This window comes from Hyla sarda, chromosome 13 (assembly GCF_029499605.1).
Source record: "Hyla sarda isolate aHylSar1 chromosome 13, aHylSar1.hap1, whole genome shotgun sequence".
NCBI classification, from domain to species: Eukaryota; Metazoa; Chordata; class Amphibia; order Anura; family Hylidae; genus Hyla; species Hyla sarda.
This window is the reverse complement of record NC_079201.1, coordinates 430,705-446,113: the sequence shown is the minus strand read 5'-3', so window position 1 is coordinate 446,113 and position 15,409 is coordinate 430,705. Positions and strand designations below refer to the sequence as shown.

Below are 15,409 nucleotides of genomic sequence, written 5' to 3'. Positions count from 1 at the left end.
ATCAACTGACCCTAAACTGTAACCCTCCTCCCATGACACATCTCCCATCAACTGTAGCAGGTGCCCTGTATCCTTAACATAGGCAGGGTTCAACTTTTGTAAGGGGCTTAACATCCACTTTCACTAGAAAGTTAGTATGGCCGGAGGAAGCACGGTGGTCCGTGCGAAACGGAGTCTGTTGCCAGTTTGTCCCCCCACTGCACGTCCTATCCCCCAAGTTTGTGAGTATCTGTCTATGTCTTGCTTACGCAAATAAAGAAGAAGAGAAACGTGGCGAGTCTGCCGGTCTGATTCGTTGTTCTTATTTCATCATTTCTACTGTGCCTCAGCTTTGACCAGAGCACCACCACCCTCACTTACATCCATCCACCTATACCACATCGAGTCCAACAATATACAGCAGTGCCGTGCCACTCGCCTTATCTTCTATACCTGCTATTGGCCTATTGCCTGGCCTCTTTTGTGCACAGAGCACGCTGTTCACCTGTTGCTTTAAAAAGCCGGAAAACATGGAAATGGACTCTGCTGAGATGTTGGATAAGTTGGATCTGGCATTACTCACGGGGAGGGACGACGTGGGGGGATATTTCCTTGACTGCAATGTCAAGGAAGATTTGGATATTATCAGTTTAAAATCTCTTGAACACCGTATCACGCAGTTATCAGAAAAAGAAATTGCTTCATTCTGGACTGTTCATTCGCTACAAGCTTATTCCCAAAGTGAAAGAGTGCCAAGAGGTTTGCGGCTTTATAAACAACCTGCAGTATTCCAGGAAGATGAAGTCTTCAAGAAAGCCTGGATGCTGTCACGATGCCGGCTGGCAGGTAGTGGATCCTCTGTGCCAGAGAGGGATTGGCGTGGACCGTGCTAGTGGACCGGTTCTAAGCCACTACTGGTTTTCACCAGAGCCCGCCGCAAAGCGGGATGGTCTTGCTGCGGCGGTAGTGACCAGGTCGTATCCACTAGCAACGGCTCACCTCTCTGGCTGCTGAAGATAGGCGCGGTACAAGGGAGTAGGCAAAAGCAAGGTCGGACGTAGCAGAAGGTCGGGGCAGGCAGCAAGGATCGTAGTCAGGGGCAACGGCAGAAGGTCTGGAAACACAGGCAAGGAACACACAAGGAACGCTTTCACTGGCACTAAGGCAACAAGATCCGGCAAGGGAGTGCAGGGGAAGTGAGGTGATATAGGGAAGTGCACAGGTGAACACACTGATTGGAACCACTGCGCCAATCAGCGGCGCAGTGGCCCTTTAAATCGCAGAGACCCGGCGCGCGCGCGCCCTAGGGAGCGGGGCCGCGCGCGCCGGGACAGAACAGACGGAGAGCGAGTCAGGTAGGGGAGCCGGGGTGCGCATCGCGAGCGGGCGCAACCCGCATCGCGAATCGCATCCCGGCTGGCAGCGGAATCGCAGCGCCCCGGGTCAGAGGACGTGACCGGAGCGCTGCCGCGGGGAGAGTGAAGCGAGCGCTCCGGGGAGGAGCGGGGACCCGGAGCGCTCGGCGTAACAGTACCCCCCCCCTTGGGTCTCCCCCTCTTCTTAGAGCCTGAGAACCTGAGGAGCAGACTTTTGTCTAGGATGTTGTCCTCAGGTTCCCAGGATCTCTCTTCAGGACCACAACCCTCCCAGTCCACTAAAAAAAAATTTTTCCCTCTGACCTTTTTGGCAGCTAAAATTTCTTTGACCGAGATGTCCGAGGAGCCGGAAACAGGAGTGGGAGGAACAGATTTGGGAGAAAAACGGTTGAGGATGAGTGGTTTGAGAAGAGAGACGTGAAAGGCATTAGGGATACGAAGAGAGGGAGGAAGAAGAAGTTTATAAGAGACAGGATTAATTTGACACAAAATTTTGAAAGGACCAAGATAGCGTGGTCCCAACTTGTAGCTAGGGACACGGAAGCGGACATATTTAGCGGAGAGCCATACCTTGTCTCCAGGGGAAAAAACGGGGGGAGCTCTTCTTTTCTTATCCGCGAACTTCTTCATGCGTGATGAAGCCTGTAAGAGAGAATTTTGGGTCTCTCTCCATATGATGGAAAGGTCACGAGAAATTTCATCCACAGCGGGCAGACCAGAGGGCAAGGGAGTAGGGAGGGGGGGAAGAGGGTGACGGCCGTACACCACGAAAAATGGGGATTTGGAGGAAGACTCAGAGACCCTGAAGTTATACGAGAATTCGGCCCATATGTTCTTATCGGCAGGACGAAAGTGAATCTCAAAATTAAATCGGGCAAAGAACAGAGACCACCGGGCCTGGCGAGGATTCAGCCGTTGGGCAGACTGGAGGTAGGAGAGGTTCTTGTGGTCGGTGTAGATAATAACAGGAGAACTTGATCCCTCCAGCAGATGCCTCCATTCCTCAAGTGCTAATTTAATGGCTAGAAGCTCTCGATCCCCGATGGAGTAGTTCCTCTCCGCTGGAGAGAAGGTCCTAGAGAAAAAACCACAAGTGACAGTATGCCCGGAAGATTTTTTTTGTAGAAGAACAGCTCCAGCTCCCACTGAGGAGGCATCAACCTCCAATAGGAAGGGTTTGGAAGGGTCAGGTCTGGAGAGGACGGGAGCCGAAGAAAAGGCAGACTTGAGTCGTTTAAAGGCGTCTTCTGCTTGAGGAGGCCAGGACTTGGGATCAGCATTTTTTTTGGTTAAAGCCACGATAGGAGCCACAATGGTAGAAAAATGTGGAATAAATTGCCTGTAATAATTGGCAAACCCCAAAAAGCGTTGGATAGCACGGAGTCCGGAGGGGCGTGGCCAATCTAAGACGGCAGAGAGTTTGTCTGGATCCATCTGTAGTCCCTGGCCAGAGACCAAATATCCTAGAAAAGGAAGAGATTGGCATTCAAACAGACATTTCTCAATTTTGGCATAGAGTTGGTTGTCACGAAGTCTCTGAAGAACCATACGGACATGCTGGCGGTGTTCTTCTAGATTGGCAGAAAAAATTAGGATATCGTCCAGATATACAACAACACAGGAGTATAACAGATCACGAAAAATTTCATTGACAAAGTCTTGGAAGACGGCAGGGGCGTTGCACAGTCCAAAGGGCATGACCAGATACTCAAAGTGTCCATCTCTGGTGTTAAATGCCGTTTTCCACTCGTCCCCCTCTCTGATGCGGATGAGGTTATAGGCGCCTCTTAAGTCCAATTTAGTGAAGATGTGGGCACCTTGGAGGCGATCAAAGAGTTCAGAGATGAGGGGTAAGGGGTAGCGGTTCTTAACCGTGATTTTATTAAGACCGCGGTAGTCAATGCAAGGACGTAGGGAGCCATCTTTTTTGGACACAAAGAAAAATCCGGCTCCGGCAGGAGAGGAGGATTTACGGATAAAGCCCTTCTTTAGATTCTCCTGGACGTATTCGGACATGGCAAGAGTCTCTGGGGCAGAGAGAGGATAAATTCTGCCCCGGGGTGGAGTAGTGCCCGGGAGGAGGTCGATAGGGCAATCATAAGGCCTGTGAGGAGGTAGAGTCTCAGCTTGTTTTTTGCAGAAAACATCCGCGAAGTCCATATAGGCCTTAGGGAGACCGGTTACTGGAGGAACCACAGAGTTACGGCAAGGGTTACTGGGAACCGGTTTTAGACAGTTCTTGGAACAAGAGGACCCCCAACTCTTGATCTCCCCAGTGGACCAATCCAGGGTAGGGGAATGAAGTTGAAGCCAGGGAAGTCCAAGGAGAATTTCCGAGGTGCAATTGGGGAGGACCAAAAGTTCAATCCTCTCATGATGAGATCCGATGCTCATAAGAAGGGGCTCCGTGCGGAAACGTATGGTACAGTCCAATCTTTCATTATTTATACAATTGATGTAGAGGGGTCTGGCGAGACTGGTCACCGGGATGTTGAACCTGTTGACGAGAGAGGCCAAAATAAAATTTCCTGCAGATCCAGAGTCCAAGAAGGCCACTGTAGAGAAGGAGAAGGCAGAGGCAGACATCCGCACAGGCACAGTAAGACGTGGAGAAGCAGAGTAGACATCAAGGACTGTCTCACCTTTGTGCGGAGTCAGCGTACGTCTTTCCAGGCGGGGAGGACGGATAGGACAATCTCTCAGGAAGTGTTCGGTACTAGCACAGTACAGGCAGAGGTTCTCCATACGGCGTCGTGTCCTCTCTTGAGGTGTCAGGCGAGACCGGTCGACCTGCATAGCCTCCACGGCGGGAGGCACAGGAACAGATTGCAGGGGACCAGAGGAGAGAGGAGCCGAGGAGAAGAAACGCCTCGTGCGAACAGAGTCCATATCTTGGCGGAGTTCCTGACGCCTTTCGGAAAAACGCATGTCAATGCGAGTGGCTAGGTGAATAAGTTCATGTAGATTAGCAGGAATTTCTCGTGCGGCCAGAACATCTTTAATGTTGCTGGATAGGCCTTTTTTGAAGGTCGCGCAGAGGGCCTCATTATTCCAGGACAATTCTGAAGCAAGAGTACGGAATTGTACGGCATACTCGCCAACGGAAGAATTACCCTGGACCAGGTTCAACAGGGCAGTCTCAGCAGAAGAGGCTCGGGCAGGTTCCTCAAAGACACTTCGGATTTCCGAGAAGAAGGAGTGTACAGAGGCAGTGACGGGGTCATTGCGGTCCCAGAGCGGTGTGGCCCATGACAGGGCTTTTCCGGACAGAAGGCTGACTACGAAAGCCACCTTAGACCTTTCAGTGGGAAACAGGTCCGACATCATCTCCAGATGCAGGGAACATTGGGAAAGAAAGCCACGGCAAAACTTAGAGTCCCCATCAAATTTATCCGGCAAGGATAAGCGTATCCCAGGAGCGGCCACTCGCTGCGGAGGAGGTGCAGGAGCTGGCGGAGGAGATGACTGCTGAAGCTGTGGTAGTAACTGTTGTAGCATAACGGTCAGTTGAGACAGCTGTTGGCCTTGTTGCGCTATCTGTTGTGACTGCTGGGCGACCACCGTGGTGAGGTCAGCGACAACTGGCAGAGGAACTTCAGCGGGATCCATGGCCGGATCTACTGTCACGATGCCGGCTGGCAGGTAGTGGATCCTCTGTGCCAGAGAGGGATTGGCGTGGACCGTGCTAGTGGACCGGTTCTAAGCCACTACTGGTTTTCACCAGAGCCCGCCGCAAAGCGGGATGGTCTTGCTGCGGCGGTAGTGACCAGGTCGTATCCACTAGCAACGGCTCACCTCTCTGGCTGCTGAAGATAGGCGCGGTACAAGGGAGTAGGCAAAAGCAAGGTCGGACGTAGCAGAAGGTCGGGGCAGGCAGCAAGGATCGTAGTCAGGGGCAACGGCAGAAGGTCTGGAAACACAGGCAAGGAACACACAAGGAACGCTTTCACTGGCACTAAGGCAACAAGATCCGGCAAGGGAGTGCAGGGGAAGTGAGGTGATATAGGGAAGTGCACAGGTGAACACACTGATTGGAACCACTGCGCCAATCAGCGGCGCAGTGGCCCTTTAAATCGCAGAGACCCGGCGCGCGCGCGCCCTAGGGAGCGGGGCCGCGCGCGCCGGGACAGAACAGACGGAGAGCGAGTCAGGTAGGGGAGCCGGGGTGCGCATCGCGAGCGGGCGCAACCCGCATCGCGAATCGCATCCCGGCTGGCAGCGGAATCGCAGCGCCCCGGGTCAGAGGACGTGACCGGAGCGCTGCCGCGGGGAGAGTGAAGCGAGCGCTCCGGGGAGGAGCGGGGACCCGGAGCGCTCGGCGTAACAGATGCAAGCCCACCATGATCACGCGCAAAGGCTTTTGCAAATAGTGCTCACCCGCAATAGAATTGAGCATGATAAGATTATGGAGGACTTACAAAAGACCAAATTGGCGTATGTGAATAGAGCCCAAAAGGAACAAACGTCTGGATTCTTTGACAAGCTCAAGGATAAATTGTTGCCAATGCAAGAAGACACCAAGCTTAAGAAGCGCGATAAGTTCTTGCGCGATAAAAAGGACTATGATAATGAAATGGTCTTTACATGGCAGAATAAACCCATGAATGTGAAAGGGAAACAAAAATCTTACAGAAATACTACCTCATATGCTCCAACTCAGGGATCGAGGATAAAAAATGCCCCTTCAAATACGCATACTGAAACCGCTGGTCAGGTGCAGTCTGAACAAGCCCTTAGTAAAGATGGACAACGCCCTTTAGGAGACGGAGTGTTCGGAGAGGGAGGAGAAAGAAGCGACAGCTCTTTGAAGCCTATAGTCCAGGAACAGAAAAGGAGGAGAGCAGAGACCGGGAGATCAAGGATTTAGCGTTCAACATCATTAACCTCACGGACACCCCCCTGGATGACGCGACCATATCCCTGTTAGCGAAGGGACTTAACTACGGCTTGACAGAAAAATTTAAGGAGACGATGTTCGAGATAGATTTGGCAAAAGCCGTCAGGGAGATTAGTCTGTTTAAGTTTTTCAGTAATAAACCCCCACATGAGCAGCAGTCAAGATTAGGAGAAATTCCTATTACTGTTAATGTTACAGGTTTTTTGTCATCTGATTTTTCGGAGGATGAACGACAGTGGGTTAATTTGCTGGCTACAGGGTTCGAGGATGAGCTGGTTACCAACCCCCTTGATTCTAGTGGTAAGGCTATGTTTTTTGGTAAGGGTAAAAAATCAAAATTCCCCCCCCCCCCCTATATTACAGGGTAGTAGCCTGGATTCCTTTACAAAAGCGGTAATACGCGATGTGAAAGCCATCCTGTACCCCGAGCCTGCCAGCAATTTGACCCACGCAGAAATGGAAGCGCTCAAGGTCCTGAAATCCAGAAAAGATGTGGTAATTGTAAAGGCCGATAAGGGGGGTTGCGTGGTAGTTCAAAGTGCTGATGATTACAATGCTGAGGCTCTCAGACAACTCAGCGACCGGACCACGTACACCCCTTTGCCGGCCAACCCAACCCACAAAATTCTGGAAAATTTGAAAGCTTTACTGCAAAAATATGTTTTTAAGGGTTTGATATCTGGAAAAGTAGCAGACAAGTTGGTACCTGATGCACCGAAACCAGCTCGATGGTATCATCTGCCGAAGGTGCATAAGTCACTGAGCCGACCCCCTGGTAGGCCCATTGTGGCTGGGATCGGCTCAGTGACCGAGCACCTTTCTCAATATTTGGATTGGATGTTAAGCCCCTTACAAAAGTTGTACCCTGCCTATGTTAAGGATACAGGGCACCTGCTACAGTTGATGGGAGATGTGTCATGGGAGGAGGGTTACAGTTTAGGGTCAGTTGATGTCGTCAGCCTGTACACTCGCATTCCACGTAGTGCGGGTGTGCAGGCTGTAAGGGTCTTTTTACAGACCCTCCAGGTTTCTGAGGGGATAATTGATTTCATAAGTGACGGCTTACTTTTCGTCCAACAACACCTTCCTGGTGGGTGAACAGTGGTATAAGCAGGAGACAGGGACCCCGATGGGCACTCCTGTCTCCTGTACTTATGCCAATATTTTCTTGTCAGTCTTTAAGAACAACCACGTCTACACCATTAATAACCCTTTCTTAAAATTTTTGAAGAGTTATTAGAGATATGTAGACGACATATTGGTAGCATGGTCAGGCACACCAGAACAGTTTCAGGACTTCACCAATTATTTAAATATTAACACAGTTAATATGCAGTTTACCAGCCAGTTTGGGGGCAGAGAACTTGAATTCCTAGATGTTAAGTTGATAGCAGAAGGTAATCACATCAACACAGAAGGCTATCGTAAAACTGTAGCAAAAAATATGATCTTACATTTCCACAGCTCACATAGGGTATCTACTAAAAAAGGAATACCTTACGGACAATTTGTCCAGTTAAAAAGGAATAACAGCAAGCCCGAGGTGTATATGCAACAAGCAGATGATCTAGTAGCGAGATTAAAAGACAGAGCTTATCCTAAAAAGATTATAGAGGAAGGTAAAAAAAAGGCCGATAAATTAGATAGAAGTAACTTGTTAACTAATTGTAACAGAAGAAAGAAAATAGGCCGAACAGAAGAGAATCGGAGATTCACTTTAGTTTTTCATAATTCTCCCATGAATCAAACAATAGAGAGGGCCATAAGACGCAATTGGTTTCTTTTAGAAGCAGATGAAGACCTGCGTACAGTAGCCTTGAGGAGACCTAGGTTCACTTACAAGAGAAATAAGACAATAGGAGAACATATTAAAAACAAAAAGCAGGATAAAGATGAGATAAACCGCACCTGGCTGCACGACCTTGCTCCTAAAGGGAATTTTAAATGTAGGCATTGTAATTTTTGTAGCCAATGTTATGAAACAAAGAATATCAGAATAGGTCCAGTACAGCACATAATTAACGATTTAATTACCTGTAAAACAAAAAATATACATAGGCCAAACCAGTCGCCAGTTATGTACCCGAATCAGGGAGCATTTTTACTCCATTCGCACGGGTCGCCCTGGCGCATCTAGGTTACAGGCACATGTAAGAGAATCACATGATAACAACCCCCAATGCCTGCGGTTTCTAGGGTTGGAAAGAGTTACATTCATCGGGAGTGAACGAATTGATGCAAAGCTGCTCCGGAGGGAGACGCTTTGGATCATCAAGTCGGGAGCCGCGGGAGTCCTAGGGTTAAATGATCGCACAGAATTGACAGCTTGTTTTTGAGATTTACTTTCCACCCACCTGGCCACGTCAGAACACACGTCCTGTCAGCTGACCAGGTGGGTTGGGTTGGTTACCTGTATATAATCCATTTTCACAAGAATGTTAGTATGGCCGGAGGAAGCACGGTGGTCCGTGCGAAACGGAGTCTGTTGCCAGTTTGTCCCCCCACTGCACGTCCTATCCCCCAAGTTTGTGAGTATCTGTCTATGCCTTGCTTACGCAAATAAAGAAGAAGAGAAACGTGGTGAGTCTGCCGGTCTGATTCGTTGTTCTTATTTCATCATTTCTACTGTGCCTCAGCTTTGACCAGAGCACCACCACCCTCACTTACATCCATCCACCTATACCACATCGAGTCCAACAATATACAGCAGTGCCGTGCCACTCGCCTTATCTTCCATACTCCACCATTGCGACCTTGTGTCACCAACATCCTCCCTTCTCCACCACTGGGCCCTAGCGTCACCAACATCCTCCCTCCACCACCACCGGTCCTAGTGTCACCAACATCCTCCCTCCTCCACCACCGGTCCTAGTGTCACCAACATCCTCCCTCCACCACCACCGGTCCTAGTGTCACCAACATCCTCCCTCCACCACCACCGGTCCTAGTGTCACCAACATCCTCCCTCCTCCACCACCGGTCCTAGTATCACCAACATCCTCGATACTCCACCATTGCGCCCTTGTGTCACCAACATCCTCCCTTCTCCACCACCGATCCTTGTGTCACCAACATCCTCCCTCCACCACCACCGGTCCTAGTGTCACCAACATCCTCCCTCCACCACCACCGGTCCTAGTGTCACCAACATCCTCCCTCCACCACCACCGGTCCTAGTGTCACCAACATCCTCCCTCCACCACCACCGGTCCTAGTGTCACCAACATCCTCCCTCCACCACCACCGGTCCTAGTGTCACCAACATCCTCCCTCCACCACCGGTCCTAGTGTCACCAACATCCTCCCTCCTCCACCACCGGTCCTAGTGTCACCAACATCCTCCACCACCGGTCCTAGTGTCACCAACATCCTCCCTCATTGCGCCCTAGTGTCACCAACATCCTCCATACACCACCATTGCGCCCTTGTGTCACCAACATCCTCCCTTCTCCACCACTGGGCCCTAGCATCACCAACATCCTCCCTCCACCACCACCGGTCCTAGTGTCACCAACATCCTCCCTCCACCACCACCGGTCCTAGTGTCACCAACATCCTCCCTCCACCACCACCGGTCCTAGTGTCACCAACATCCTCCCTCCACCACCACCGGTCCTAGTGTCACCAACATCCTCCCTCCACCACCACCGGTCCTAGTGTCACCAACATCCTCCCTCCTCCACCACCGGTCCTAGTGTCACCAACATCCTCCCTCCTCCACCACCGGTCCTAGTGTCACCAACATCCTCCCTCCTCCACCACCGGTCCTAGTGTCACCAACATCCTCCCTCCACCACCACCGGTCCTAGTGTCACCAACATCCTCCCTCATTGCGCCCTAGTGTCACCAACATCCTCCCTCCACCACCACCGGTCCTAGTGTCACCAACATCCTCCCTCCACCACCACCGGTCCTAGTGTCACCAACATCCTCCCTCATTGCGCCCTAGTGTCACCAACATCCTCCATACTCCACCATTGCGCCCTTGTGTCACCAACATCCTCCCTTCTCTACCACTGGGCCCTAGCATCACCAACATCCTCCCTCCACCACCACCGGTCCTAGTGTCACCAACATCCTCCCTCCACCACCACCGGTCCTAGTGTCACCAACATCCTCCCTCCACCACCACCGGTCCTAGTGTCACCAACATCCTCCCTCCACCACCACCGGTCCTAGTGTCACCAACATCCTCCCTCATTGCGCCCTAGTGTCACCAACATCCTCCCTCCACCACCACCGGTCCTAGTGTCACCATCATCCTCCCTCCACCACCACCGGTCCTAGTGTCACCGACATCCTCCCTCCTACCCCATTGCGCCCTAGTGTCACCATCATCCTCCCTCCACCACCACCGGTCCTAGTGTCACCAACAGCCTCCCTCCTCCACCACTGGGCCCTAGTGTCACCATCATCCTCCCTCCTCCACCTCCGGTCCTAGTGTCACCAACAGCCTCCCTCCTCCACCACTGGGCCCTAGTGTCACCATCATCCTCCCTCCTCCACCTCCGGTCCTAGTGTCACCAACAGCCTCCCTCCTCCACCACTGGGTCCTAGTGTCACCATCATCCTCCCTCCTCCACCACTGGGCCCTAGTGTCACCAACATCCTCCCTCCTCCAACACCGGTCCTAGTGTCACCAACATCCTCCCTCCTCCACCACCGGTCCTAGTGTCACCAACATCCTCCCTCCTCCACCACCAGTCCTGGCCCTACTGTCACCAACATCCTCCCTCCTCCACCACCAGTCCTGGCCCTAGTGTCACCAACAGCCTCCCTCCTCCACCACTGGGCCCTAGTGTCACCATCATCCTCCCTCCTCCACCTCCGGTCCTAGTGTCACCAACAGCCTCCCTCCTCCACCACTGGGTCCTAGTGTCAACATCATCCTCCCTCCTCCACCACGGGCCCTAGTGTCACCAACATCCTCCCTCCTCCACCACCGGTCCTAGTGTCACCAACATCCTCCCTCCTCCACCACCGGCCCTAGTGTCACCAACATCCTCCCTCCTCCACCACCGGTCCTAGTGTCACCAACATCCTCCCTCCACCACCACCGGTCCTAGTGTCACCAACATCCTCCCTCCACCACCACCGGTCCTAGTGTCACCAACATCCTCCCTCCACCACCGGTCCTAGTGTCACCAACATCCTCCCTCCACCATCACCGGTCCTAGTGTCACCAACAGCCTCCCTCCTCCACCACCGGCCCTAGTGTCACCAACATCCTTCCTCCTCCACCACCGGTCCTAGTGTCACCAACATCCTTCCTCCTCCACCACCGGTCCTAGTGTCACCAACATCCTCCCTCCTCCTCCACCACCGGTCCTAGTGTCACCAACATCCTCCCTCCTCCACCACCGGTCCTAGTGTCACCAACATCCTCCCTCCACCACCACCGGTCCTAGTGTCACCAACATCCTCCCTCCTCCACCACCGGTCCTAGTGTCACCAACATCCTCCCTCCTCCACCACCGGTCCTAGTGTCACCAACATCCTCCCTCCTCCACCACCGGTCCTAGTGTCACCAACATCCTCCCTCCACCACCACCGGTCCTAGTGTCACCAACATCCTCCCTCCACCACCACCGGCCCTAGTGTCACCAACATCCTCCACCACCGGTCCTAGTGTCACCAACATCCTCCCTCCTCCACCACCGGCCCTAGTGTCACCAACATCCTCCCTCCTCCACCTCCGGTCCTAGTGTCACCAACATCCTCCACCACCGGTCCTAGTGTCACCAACATCCTCCCTCCTCCACCACCGGCCCTAGTGTCACCAACATCCTCCCTCCTCCACCTCCGGTCCTAGTGTCACCAACATCCTCCACCACCGGTCCTAGTGTCACCAACATCCTCCCTCCTCCACCACCGGCCCTAGTGTCACCAACATCCTCCCTCCTCCACCTCCGGTCCTAGTGTCACACTGCTCTATATTTGGCACACTGCTCATTACACAACGTCCACAAAGGAAGAAAAAAAGCTTTTCCTCTTTTTCTTCCACATGTATAGAAGAAAAGATGTCACTTCCTCTTCAGATCAGTCATCCTCTTCATGTAGAACCCAGAGTCAGATATGAGACCGCTCCACCTACTGTGTATAGTGATCTGTACAGGTAAGAGACCGCTCCACCTACTGTGTATAGTGATCTGTACAGGTAAGAGACCGCTCCACCTACTGTGTATAGTGATCTGTACAGTAAGAGACCGCTCCACCTACTGTGTATAGTGATCTGTACAGTAAGAGAGCGCTCCACCTACTGTGTATAGTGATCTGTACAGTAAGAGAGCGCTCCACCTATTTTGTATAGTGAACTGTACAGTAAGAGACCGCTCCACCTACTGTGTATAGTGATCTGTACAGTAAGAGAGCGCTCCACCTACTGTGTATAGTGATCTGTACAGGTAAGAGACCGCTCCACCTACTGTGTATAGTGATCTGTACAGTAAGAGACCGCTCCACCTACTGTGTATAGTGATCTGTACAGTAAGAGAGCGCTCCACCTACTGTGTATAGTGATCTGTACAGGTAAGAGACCGCTCCACCTACTGTGTATAGTGATCTGTACAGTAAGAGACCGCTCCACCTACTGTGTATAGTGATCTGTACAGTAAGAGAGCGCTCCACCTATTTTGTATAGTGAACTGTACAGTAAGAGACCGCTCCACCTACTGTGTATAGTGATCTGTACAGGTAAGAGACCGCTCCACCTAATGTGTATAGTGATCTGTACAGGTAAGAGACCGCTCCACCTACTGTGTATAGTGATCTGTACAGTAAGAGACTGCTCCACCTACTGTGTATAGTGATCTGTACAGGTAAGAGAGCGCTCCACCTACTGTGTATAGTGATCTGTACAGGTAAGAGAGCGCTCCACCTACTGTGTATAGTGATCTGTACAGGTAAGAGAGCGCTCCACCTACTGTGTATAGTGATCTGTACAGGTAAGAGACCGCTCCACCTACTGTGTATAGTGATCTGTACAGGTAAGAGAGCGCTCCACCTACTGTGTATAGTGATCTGTACAGTAAGAGAGCGCTCCACCCCCTGTGTTATACATACACACTACATATAGACGTACAGTCAGGTGCACACACACGTGGTCTAACACTAGAGGGCGGTATTATCACAGGCGCCTCTCTGGTTTACTTTGAGGGACAAGTGATTTTACCTAATTAGCATTTATATTAGTCGGAGGACTTGAGACCACAGATTGTCCATGTGTCCCCCCTCCGGCAGACAGATCTCATGCTGTGATGTACATACTACGAGCCAGAAAGTGATAGGCTGCAGAACATCACCAGGCGCCCATAGATGATGCAGTAGAATTATTATTATTATTCTTCTGCCTCATTATTATTAATATTCTTCTGCCTCCTTATGATTATTATTAGAATCCTTATCATTATTATTATCATCATTATTGTTATTATTATCATTATTATTATCATCATCATTATTGTTATTATTACCGTCATTATTATTATTATTATCATCATCATTATTGTTATTATTATCGTCATTATCATCATCATCATTATTGTTATTATTATCGTCATTATTATTATTATCATCATCATCATTATCGTTATTATTATCGTCATTATTATTATTATCATGATCATCATTGTTATTATTATCGTCATTATTATCATCATCATCATCATCGTTATTATTAATAATATTCTTCTGCCTCCTTATGATTATTATTATCATCATTACTGTTATTATTAATGATGATAATAATAATCATAAGGAGGCAGAAGAATATTATTAATAATAATAAAGACAATAATAACTATAATGATGATAATAATAATAATGATGATAATAATAATAATTATGATAATAATGATTCTAATAATAATCATAAGGATGCAGAATAATATTATTATTAATAATAATGATGATGATAATAATAACAATAAGGATTCTAATAATCATAAGGAGGCAGAAGAATATTATTAATAATAATAATGATGATAATAATAACAATAATTATGATAATAATAATGATATTATTATTATTATTATTAATAATAATAATATTCTTCTGCCTCCTTATTATTATTATTAGAATAATTATTTTATTATCATCATCAATATTATTAATAATATTCTTCTGTCTCCTTTAGGTTCACTTTCAGAAAAGTTACCACGTCCCCAGCTGTCGCCTACGTCTCCCACCACGATGATCGGGCACACCGAGACCATTCACTGCATCTATATTAACCTCTCTCTCCCCATCACCTTCACCTTATTCCTCAACATGACGACTGTGGGGAGAAGGATGATATCAGAGGGGAGCGGGGCCGCATTCAATGTCACCATCTACAACGAGACCCAACTGGGAGCCTATAAATGTAAAGTAAACAACAGTCTGACTAATGCTACGTACAGTTCAGGGTTCACATTTATACTGCAAAGTGAGTATATACCGCCTGCTATGTACAAGAATATATTTATATATTTTTTTTCTCATATAATACGGCTCCTATGTACAAGAATTTAACTACTATAATACTGCTCCTATATACAAGAATATATCTACTATAATACTGCTCCTATATACAAGAATATAACTACTATAATACTGCTCCTATATACAAGAATATAACTACTATAATACTGCCCCCTATGTACAGTAATATAACTACTATAATACTGCTCATATATACAAGAATATAACTACTATAATACTGCTCCTATATACAAGAATATAACTACTATAATACTGCTCCTATATACAAGAATATAACTACTATAATACTGCTCCTATATACAAGAATATAACTACTATAATACTGCCTCCTATATACAAGAATATAACTACTATAATACTGCCCCCTATATACAAGAATATAACTACTATAATACTGCCCCTATATACAAGAATATAACTACTATAATACTGCCCCCTATATACAAGAATATAACTACTATAATACTGCTCCTATATACAAGAATATATTTACTATAATACTGCTCCTATATACAAGAATATAACTACTATAATACTGCTCCTATATACAAGAATTTAACTACTATAATACTGCCCCCTATATACAAGAATCTAACTACTATAATACTGCTGTTACGCCGAGCGCTCCGGGTCCCCGCTCCTCCTCGGAGCGCTCGCTTCACTCTCCCCGCGGCA

The 15,409-nt window shown here is 49.0% G+C and overlaps 1 protein-coding gene across 10 annotated transcripts in view; it reads left to right on the top strand.

Annotated features, from left to right (window-relative positions):
- Positions 1-14,624, top strand: part of LOC130297385 (platelet endothelial cell adhesion molecule-like) — a 385,117-nt gene extending 370,493 nt beyond the window's left edge. For 5 of the 10 annotated variants that reach the window (XM_056549812.1, XM_056549810.1, XM_056549811.1 and 2 more), the window contains one exon: positions 14,388-14,624. In XM_056549812.1, coding sequence (XP_056405787.1) covers positions 14,388-14,484 — 97 coding nt within the window. In that variant the 3' untranslated portion in view covers positions 14,485-14,624. Of the gene's footprint in view, positions 1-12,264; positions 12,368-14,387 lie in introns of all 10 variants that reach the window. The other 5 variants (XR_008849504.1, XR_008849503.1, XM_056549809.1 and 2 more) reach the window with 2 other exon arrangements.
- The last annotated feature ends 785 nt before the right edge of the window (positions 14,625-15,409 follow it).